The sequence below is a fragment of the Amblyomma maculatum genome, chromosome 7 (genome assembly GCF_055883805.1).
Source record: "Amblyomma maculatum isolate TAMU_Amacu chromosome 7, ASM5588380v1, whole genome shotgun sequence".
In the NCBI taxonomy this organism is placed as follows: domain Eukaryota; kingdom Metazoa; phylum Arthropoda; class Arachnida; order Ixodida; family Ixodidae; genus Amblyomma; species Amblyomma maculatum.
In genome coordinates, this window is record NC_139350.1 from 92,141,274 (window position 1) to 92,152,122 (window position 10,849).

Here is a 10,849-nt window from a genome sequence, read left to right on the forward strand (position 1 = left end):
GCTCTAACCGAGGATGGCCACATTACCCTAGAAGCAATGAACAATAATTTCAGAGATATTACTGAGTGCGCAGTAGAAGTAGGCGGTAGGATAGTTAGAGAGGAGACCGGTAAACTGTCTAAGGAGACGAAATATTTGAATAAGAAACCCCAGAGTATGAAAGCTTCTAATCCAACACACCGGATAGAAGCGGCCGAGATATCAAAGCTAATCAATAAGCGCAAGGTGCCAATATAAGGAAGTATAACATAGAGAAAATTGAGTAAGCTGTAAACAACGGGGGAACCCTTAATGCGATAAAAAAGAAATTTGGCATAGGCAAAAACCAGATGTATGCGATAAGGGACAAGGCGGGTAACGTCATCCCGAATATGGACAAGATAGTCAAAGTAGCCAAAGAGTTCTATACAGATCTGTACAGTAGCCAAAGTAGGGAGGACCGCAATGAGATTGGCGGTCGGGAAACACGGTCAGACGTTCCTCCAGTGACTAAGGACGAGGTCAAGAAAGCATTAGAAACCATGAAAAGGGGGAAATCAGCTGGAGAGGATCAGATATAACTACAGATTTGTTAAAGGACGGGGGGATATCGTGCTAGAAATACTGGCCACCCTGTATACGCAGTGCCTGGTGTCATCGTCGGTACCGGAACCATGGAAGAATGGAAACATTATCCTCCTTCATAAGAAAGGGGACTCCAAGGACCTTAAGAATTACAGACCAATCAGCTTACTGTCTGTTACGTATAAGGTATTTACTAAGGTAATCGGTAATTGAATCAGGACAACCTTAGACTGCAATCAAGGAAAGGATAAAGCAGGTTTTCGGAAACGTTATCACTCTACTATCGATCATATCCATACCATCAACCAGGTTATAGAAAAATGCTCGGAATATAACCAGCCCTTATACATAGCATTCATTGATTACGAAAAAGCATTTGCCTCAAATGAAACCTCGGCGGTGATGCAGGCATTGCGAAATCAGCGGGTAGACGAGCCGTACGTGCAAGTGCTGGAAGATATATATAGTGTCTGCACAGCAACTATAGTTCTGCATAAAGAAAGTAACAAATTTCCTATAAAGGTGTTAGGCAAGGAGACATGATCTCCCCAGTTCTATTCACAGCTTGCTTAGAGGAAATATTCAGACTTGGAATGGGAGCTGTTAGGGATAAGGGTAGGTGGAGAATACCTCAGTAATCTGCGATTCGCTGATGGCATTGCCTTGCTAAGTAACTCGGGGGATGAACTGCAAATAATGATTGATGACCTAAACAGTAAAAGTAGAAAGGTAGGCTTAAAAATTAATATGCAGAAGACTAAGTTAATGTTCAACAGCCTCGGGAAGGAACAGCAATTTAGGTTAGGTAGAGAAGCACTGGAAGTAGTAGGCGAATATGTCTACTTAGGACAGGTAGCGACCGCAGATCCGGACCATGAAAAGGAAATAACAAGAAGAATATTACCCCTGCCACACGGCAAATTTAATGTCATTTCCATCGAATGACATTTGTTCAAAATGACATTTGTTTGCTGCCACACGGGAAAATGTGTTGACATTCGATGAAAATGACATTAGGCACCGAATGAGTTTGAGGAACTCATTCGAATGCGACTAACGAGGCATGTGTTATCTCAACACCAGAGATTCAGTGAGAATATATACCAAAATAAACTGCAAAAGTGCCGCATGCATCATAATATTACTGTGCATCGACAATTTTGTAGCTAGTCATTAAATTATGTGAAACATGCCCAATAGCATCGCGAAAAAAAGACATCAACCCTCGCTACCAGCCCAGCCACTGCACTCAGCGCGAGCGGCAATGGCCGCGGCTGCCGCTGTCCATGGGCGCAGGCACAGCGGTTTCCTTTCGCCACCGTCAGAAAACACGTCAAAGTCTGTTGACCTTAAATAATGCGCGGTTAGATAAAGGAACCTCAAAAATAACCTTTGCTGAGGATGGGTGATAAGTAACCAGAGCGATTTTCTGCTCACAGCCCCGTAGCAGCTGCAGCGCCGGTGTGAGGCAGCTCATGCGATCTCGTGCTGTACGTAGTACGTAGCTCCAATGCTAATGCGTCGCCAAAATTACACCTTCCGTTTACCGTCAGAAAATTTATGCCACCATTGAAATTACAGTAAGCAGCTTCACGAATAGGCAACTAACTATTCCCAACGCGCCGTCCGCTGTGTCTTCGATGCGAAACCGTTTAGGCCTCGCGACGACCAGGGCGTAGCGCACGGCCAGAGCGCCGTCGTCCCCCGCTCTCGCGGGCAGCACCGTTTCAGTAAGGTCGCGGGATCCGGCGCAGCAACTGATGCTATTTTGTTGTCTGCTCTCTTGATGAGGCTGGGGTCCGGCATTTTTCGAAGGACATTTATGTCGAGCAAACGATCTTACGATGTCGAGACTCGACGGGGCTGTGGTGCGCTACGCCGTCGGGCGATACTCGAAGATTCAATAAAAGCGTCGTCGGTCAATACACTAGCCGCTGCCTATTTTACGTGTTGCACTTGGAGTGTGCAAAATGTACGTTGTTGAAACAATTCGTCTGCTTTCGACACCAGGCACCGACGCGTGCACGTTCTCTACCCTTTCGTAAACAAACGCCACCGGCACAGTCGCTAACTTCGTAATGGGTAGTCGTAATCAACAGGTTGGTTACGAGTCATACAAGACATAGATATGATTTTAAAGGCTGCTTTCGTTCACAGCGCTCATCATTCTCGCAAAGGCGCGCACCAACATTTGTGTATCTATCGCAATTTCCATCATTTGCAAATGACAATAATTTTGGTCATGTAGCAGCGCGTCGCAAAAATGACATTAAGCTGAACGAATGTCATTCGTTGGCAATTGCATTAATTTTCCCGTGTGGCATGGGTATAAGATTGGGATGGAGCGCATTTGGCAAGCACTCGCAGATTATGACTAGCAGCTTACCGGTATCGCTCAACAGGAAAGTAACAACAGTTGCATCTTACCTGTACTCACCTATGGGGCTGAAACGTGGAGGCTAACCAAGAGGGTTCTACGTAAGTTGAGGACAACCCAGAAGGCTATGGAACGAAAAATGGTAGGGGTAACATTAAGAGATAGGAAGCGTGCAGAATGGGTCAGAGAAATAACTAAAGTTACTGACATTCTAGTGTAAATTAACAAGTATAAATGGGCATGGGCAGGACATGCAGTGCGAAGAGAGGATAACTGATGGTCGCTTAGGGTGACAAACTGGATTCCAAGGGAAGGAAAGCGTAGCAGGGGGCGGCAGAAAGTTAGGTGGGCGGATGAGGTTAAGTTCGCAGGGGTCAAGTGGATGCAGCTAGCACAGAACCGGGTTAAGTGGAGGAATATGGGAGAGTCCTTCGCCCTGAAGTGGGTATAGTCAGGCTGATGATGATGATGACAGTTATCGATTCACTACTTCAGCCCAGAGGGGTGCCGGGGGACAGGGAGGTTTTTCATCGCCAAGTTGTTGCGACCGTAGCTGTAACCAAACCTGGCTCAATCAGAATTACCACGTGCTTAACTCAACTTCTAAATATAGCCTGCCGACTACTTCATTGCAGATACCCAAGACAGCGACGACGCTCCTGGAGGAGTTTCTACGCCGCGAAAGCAGACTGTCATTGTACTTCAATCCGATGCTCACATTTGCACGAGATCAGGTGTGCCTACATGCTGAGGACTGCCTTCTGAAGCTTAGAAAGCAAGTCATCACCTACCAGGATGTGCGAAACATGGTCGAGAACCTCATCGGCCTACACAAGATGGTGAGTAGCGCATATGGCAACGTGCTTTCTTCAGAGAAGCTTTCCTGTGCAACCGCTGTAGGCACAGGACAGTGCATTTAAAGGGAGGAATAATGTGCGATGATTGGGGCATGTAATATAGACTGAAAATAATTTTCAAAAAGAGGAGGCGACAAATATGCACAACAGTCGGTTGCGACAACAAAAACATCAGTAGAACAGGAATGAACGCAAACAAAGCATTGGCTTTGCGGAAGTGCATACGAATCAGTGGTATCTTGATGAAGAGAGGCAGGGTCATAAGAGACGTTATATGCAAGAGCGTGACCAAGCAATCCCACATAACCTAGACATTCGCGCAGAAGAAGTGTAGACGGGCAAGGGAAATGATGTGAGACGTATACCGGTGCAGACGAAAGTAAGCGGGGCACGTTATTACTCTAGATTTTCCATTACTTCATATCATGCCAGGTGATCTTCGGCCATGACCTGTGCGATTGAAAACTATGTGCGTTTAATGTGTGCACATAGCAACGTACGTCCGAATTCCGTTACTCCATGGCATGCCAGGTGATCTTCGGCCATGTCTTCTGCGATGTGAAAATTATGTGCGTTTTATGTGTGCACATAGACACGTACATCAAATTCCGTTACTTCATGACATGCCAGGGTACCTACTCTGTCCATTGGGGCATAAATTGTCTGAGAGGTATACAAACCGCACGTCTTGTCTTCCGCCATTAAATCCATTCCGCTGTACCTTTGGTATGAATTATTTCATCTGCATCGTGGAGTTACTGTAATCATAATGAAATGTTATGTTAAGTGAGAAAGTAAACAGGATTACTCCAAAAACGCTGGGCGCAGGACAGATGAGGGTTCAGGCGAGATTCCTTCTTTCAATTTTCCCACTGCTTCATTTAGAATGTAACCAGTCAGACCTTTTCCTTGTTTCGTAGCGAGATATACATTGAACACAGTCTTGCCATTTCTCCGGGCCTCTCCGTGAGAAGAAGACGAAGAATACATAACTCGGTAGTTGGCAGAGACGAATAACAGCGAGGTGCTAGGACAGAAGGTTCGCTCGAACATTGTGACGGTGCATGGGGGGCACCGGAGTTCGACGTAGAGACGATGTTATATCACTAGAAGTGTTCTACCCCCGAATGAAAATGGTCAACGACGAGAGGCAAGGGGTGCTCTTTGGTGAAGTGATTTCCATGTGGCATAAATTAAGCTCAAACATACTGTAAATTGCTAAGTGCAAAAGGCATGCCTTTACTTTCCAGCCGAACCTAAGCGCAGCCATGCAGATTGCTCTCGCGTAACTCCAGGAGGATTAACCATAAGCTAAACCACATTTAACTGTTTCCTTTGCCTTTACAATTTGCATTCAATCCAACTCAGAGACATCGAGCTTTTGTCCGCTTTTTGAGGAGAATATTCGTTTTTTTTTTCCGACACGTTCAGAATACTGGCGCTACCAGTAAACAAAGAAGAAGGGAGAGCCTACTCTGATTTTTGAAATATTTGCCTGACCGATATAACCTGATAAAATCTGCATCAACTGTTTCCAAAGTTTCAAGAAGCAAGCGACGGTAAATCTGTGTGAGGAGAGTTTAAAATTGACACTGGGAAAATTCCAAACTGAGCAAGACGAATAGGTTACGTCTTGCGAACTATATCAATATCTGTTTACCCGAGAAAGTAGCATCATTTCCCACTAAATACCAAAGCACTTCACTGCAAACCATCTGATGAAAAATCAGCTAAAAACCAGGAAGAGTCTACCATGAAGCTCTTGGAGGAATCAGAAGGCCACGGCAGGGAACGTTGTGCAAATTGGAAATTGTCCAAGGCCGAAACTGCAACAAGGCGACAAGGTGGAAGGCATGCAGACCTCCTCAGCTGCCCTTTTTCTAAAAGCAGAGGCTCTCTGCTGGATGACCTGCGTCTGCGTTTAGCAGCAAGTATGTAACCTCGATGTGTGGGCGCAGTTTCAACGGCGGCTGGAAGGAGCTGGCCCATCGAGTTACTCTATCAGCGACACAAGTGTAAGGTACAGACTCCGCGAATGCGATATAACTGCGTAAATGATTGCGAGAGCTGCGGAATACAGAGCGAACTGTTGATCGCGCTCACACATAGCAACGACAACTCGAGCGCCTGACCTTCGCATGCGTTGTGAGCTGCCGAGAAGTGTACCACCGCCTGCACTCTTAACTACAAAGCTCGAGCTCGTGACCTGGACAAATATTAGCGGCGTTTCGCGCTGACCAATGGGTTTGACATCATCATAAGGTCACTCGTGCAGCATTGCCTCGGATCCAGCGGCAAGCGCTGGACGGAAGTAATGCCCATCCAGATCACGCGCTCCAAGCGTTCTTGCTAAGTCTCCAGGCGGCCGTACACGTGAGCTTCAAGGGATCCTCAAATGTATGCGAGCAGCAGTAGGTCTTTAATGACTTTCTTTAAACACCACATCTGAGTGAAATCCTGCTCGTGCATCACTCATCGTACAGCGTGCAACGCATCATATTATCGCTTGTTTGTTGCTTAACAATGCAGTATGTCCTCAAATGACCCTGTTGTTGACTTTGATGCGGTCGCTGCAATCGCAACCATCGTGAATTACTTCCAGTAGGTTGTAAGCGAAAAAAAAATCGGAGTACGCTCTGCCCATCTTGAGTCTTCCGCCTGCAGGCAATGCACTCGTAATCTTGCCGAAACGTTTTTCGCTGTTCCTGTCATAAGACATTTGCACTTTTGGCTGAGCTCTTCGCGTTGCCTCTTAGGTAGTTCTACCATGAAATTGCCTTCTGCTGTGCAGAGCCCAGTGACACATCACGTCTCAGTTTTACAAATCAGTGAGCGATGGCGCCACATTTACTTCGCTTTTACGCAATTTGTCTTGCGTAAAACGCGCTGTTTTTGGTGAAAATTGCATACTAGCAGTTAACTGACGGTAACTGATCGGTCTCGCCTTACAGACATAACTGTTTAGGGTCCCTCTAGTTGCCGCGGGTTTTGCCGTAATAAGAAGGCCGCACGTTGTTATAACACCGAAATTTCTTCTGTATCGCAGTGCTTCAAACGGGAACCTGAGACGGCGAAGCCACTGGCACTAACTCTCCGCAAGCTTATCATCATTGTGGGCGAAGTGGCCAGCTCACTAGAAAAGCTGAGCGATGTGCCCGTCACCGACTGGGTCGGCGTCGGGGAGGAACTCGTCAAGAAGCACGATAAGGTACGTCGGTGAGCGCTCCCTGAATGGATCAATTCCGGAAAAATTGGTTTCCATGTTTCCGAAGAGGAGCAAGTGTCAATTGGCGCGCGGTGTAACCGATGGATCAAGGGCGTAGTTCAGCAATAAAAATATCGGCAACTGATAAAAAAGTGACTTTTTTTCGTAGTCTTGCAAACGGCATGCTTAAATGAAATCTAGCTTATTCTCAACTTATTCACAAAGAGTAAAGCTTCGAAAACAGCTGGGCAAATGCCAAGGAGTTGCTTTCTAAGCAGACAACAACGCATACAAGCACACAGTGCCAATATTATATTAATTTACTTCACATGGGCTATTGAATGTTCCTTACGCAGCCGGACGTGTTTCTTCTAATACGTTCATCATTTCAGGCAACAGCTGCAGACAACCTGGATGGTTTTTGGTGGTCGGTGAAGAAAACCCTTTTTTTCTTTTTGCTGGAGCGAGTAGGAAAAAGTGAAAGGCAAAACGCGCCATTGATTGAGCCGCACCAAAATGGAGGCGGGATAAGTCTGACGCATACTAGAGAATAGAGACTAGATACTGCGCGCCTGTGGGTCTGCTAAAACGACGAACGCAGGAAGCAAGGCGTGCGGCAGCGTACACTGCCACGGCACGCATTTTAGCGGGGCACGTATCGGCGTATCGAAAAGTGCACGCAAAATACTAATCACATATAAACAGGCAAAATTTACTACCAAAGTTGCATGGCCATCATTTTGACAGATATTCCCCACTTGCAAAACATCCCATGCGTCACATTCGTTTCTCCCTCTCTTACTGAATATCCTTTCATCCGACAAATAGCCTAAGGCTGAGAAAATTGCAACAACCTTCACTGGATTTGGCTGTTTCGGCTGTAATAATGTTCCTATTGACATCATATAAATATATCAGCCTCTGCTTCCATTTGTATCATCATTCAATGCATTCGTGGGTAGGATGTCTACTGAGAGGCTTCACTTCTCTGCCTCCTTGTGTAAAACGTATTGCCAAGTCAAACCTATAGTGGGCTAGGTGCTGTGAAATGTGCTCAGAAAAGAGAAATACAGGTGTTGGAAACGTTCGTAAAATGAGAGGAGAGAACCTTCACAAACTATTTCTGCCAAACAAATTTCTAGCACTTCTGGTTGATGGTTTTGTCCTGCTTGCCAAAAAAGTTATAAACGTTGTATCAAAACAAGGTGGGGGGTTATGAAAATAGCGCATTCGTTTCTAAGCATAGTTCATAGAAAAATCAGCCGTGAGCTTGCCAGAATCACGCGCGCTTCTCTATGCGAAATGCAGAGGCGCCAAGAAATGCAATGTAGTTATACTACTTGGAAAGGTATGACCCACAAATTTACCTGCTTTTATGCTTTTTTCTTAAACTCAGTCGATGAAATCGTATCTGCTTTATAAGCCGCTACATATATTTGTTCTGGCGTCAAGAGTGCTTACGCTTCTTCATAATTTGCTTGCATAATTAGATTCTTTGCTAAAATGTGTGTAATACATTTCTAGACTCCACAGCTACACCCGTCGATATTTTTTATCTCCAGGTATCTGTTCTTCCACAGCCTCCATTCTGGGCTTTTATTCCAAAGATGCGCGACTTCGAGAGTATAAAGATTCTTGGTTCCGGTGGCTTCGGGTGAGTGGATTCAGCAACGGGGTTACTCGGCCTATCTTCAAGGTATACTGCGCACGCACAAACTAACACGAGAAGGGTACACAACACTTGATGCTTTCATGCTCGTCGGAGTTGCTTGATACTCATCGAAGTTTTTTTTAGTAACTTTTCCAAGGAGCTGATCTGGCGAATGCGATATAACCTTCTGCGTAGACTGATAACTAATCGGAGTTGGCTCTCATCGGGAGGTTACCACATGCGGACCATAGAAACGCTATTTCCACGGAAAGAGTCTTGTTGTATGAGCAAAAAAACAAGTCTAGAAGCGCTTGTTCCCTGCAGCTGATTTCGCAATGAACTGCGCCACATTGGTAGTTTCTGAAGGTGGGCTTCAATAGCCAAGTTACACTGAAAATCACCTCCAGTGGACACAATGAGGTAATTTTCGGTGCAGACGTCTAAAGTTTAGAAGAAATGATGGAAAAAGTTTGAAGCAGTTTTGTCCGCAAAAATGCATCGTTTTCTATTGTGTAAAGCATTTGCATACCCCAGAAGCGCCACAGAGGCAAAGAGAATCAGTAATGATGACAGTGTTGCAGTGTTGACAATGAGCCCCACCGCAGAGGTGCAGTGTTTAGGGCGGTCGACTGCTGTGCCCAAGTAACCGGGATCAAATTCCGGCTGCAGCGGCAAATTTTCATTTCGGCGAAAAGCAAGGCCCCCGTGTGCTGTGCGATTTCAGTGCATATTAAAGAACTCCAGGTGGTCGAAATTTCCGGAGCCCTCCGCGAAGACATCTCCCATACCCTGACTCGATTTGGGACGTTAAACCCCAAGAACGACACGATAACAATGATGATGTAGTAAATGAAAACAGTCCAGCAAAGTGGCTTTCGCCATTTTCCCTTTTATACGGTCTTGAACCGGTCCTGCAACACTTGTCCGCTATTCTTTAGATGACTGCTTTATGTAACGCAGACACTGAATCAACAAAAATTACAGCAGTCGGTGCACTAGAACAGGAGTTGCTAAGAAATAAATTTTAGAAATGGAAACGAACCAAAAACTACCGTCAACTAAATTTCCCCGGTCTTTCGCTTTCCCAATTCATTTCACATATCCAATTACGACATGCGGCGGGATTAATCGAAAACAGCCTACATAGGCACGTCACAGCAACGTTGCGGAAGAAGGCTTTTCATGGTTTCCTGGTCGCTGTAAGACGTTTTTGCTAACAATGACGACCTCTCTTCCATGGCTGAGACCGCGTTCGGCAACCCAGAGGGAATTGCTGAACGGAGGGGCAAAGGGATCGTTTTCGGCTACTTACCTCCCTCCTCTTGCCGACAGCGTGCATCGGCTCATTTGTTGTAGATGTGCACACTGAACACGAGCCACCTGCAGACACTGGGCGCTTCTTGTGCCATCATTTTCATAGCCACAACAGCTTCCTCCTTAGTGGCAAGTCTGAACCCTTGCGGGAGGGGGGGGGGGGGTGGAGCGTACTATCAGGAGTGCGAGTGTGTGCAAGGGCGCGGTATTGAAGTGAACAGGACACTCCCTTAACTACGGGCCCGCCTGTCACCAAAGAAGCCTAGGGAATACGAACCTTATAATACTCTGTGTGGGTTCCGGCATCGGTGTTCTGGATTGATTCGTGAAAGATGCAAATAAACAGGCTTCTTCGTCCTTCAACGCCGTCCTCCTTCGCTCAGCGGCACTTCTTTCCTGGGGAGCGGGCGTCGATGCGGCCAAAGATCCGTCGAGCGGCACCCGAGTCCCACCAATACTGGTTTCCATTGGGCGAGCAGGAGCAAGAGCAACGAGCAGCTAGAGCAGTGGGCGAGGGAACTGGGCGACGCGCGTTCTCGTCTCCCCAATGAAACATCCACACTGCTCGGAGAGCAGCGTAGCGAGGGGGAGCACGTGACGTCAGGCGTCATGTGATTAAACTTTTCCCGCGCTCGCGTTCACGCTGCTCAGCGTAGTGAGGGGGAACGCGTAAAGTCAGGCGTGACCTTCCTGCCCGGGGCCCGGGCTCCGGGGGAATAACCAGAAGTGACATCAAAAAGGTCACGTGATTCCTCCGTTCTCCCTGTACTCCGTCGCTGGCGACAGAGCACCGAGGACTGCTCGCGGCTGCTCTCGGGACCCCAAAAGTGCGCCTCCTCTGCCAATAGAATACAACGCTACTGCTCCTGTTCGACCACTGG

At 46.7% G+C, this 10,849-nt stretch overlaps 1 protein-coding gene across 1 annotated transcript in view; it reads left to right on the plus strand.

Moving 5' to 3' along the window:
- The window catches only part of LOC146183956 (microtubule-associated serine/threonine-protein kinase 3-like), a 57,717-nt gene that overhangs the window by 15,387 nt on the left and 31,481 nt on the right, over positions 1–10,849 (plus strand). Inside the window, exons 3-5 of the mRNA XM_084608447.1 lie at positions 3,577–3,780; positions 6,845–7,006; positions 8,566–8,657. Of these exons, the coding sequence (XP_084464573.1) occupies positions 3,577–3,780; positions 6,845–7,006; positions 8,566–8,657 (458 nt within the window). The remainder of the gene's footprint in view (positions 1–3,576; positions 3,781–6,844; positions 7,007–8,565; positions 8,658–10,849) is intronic.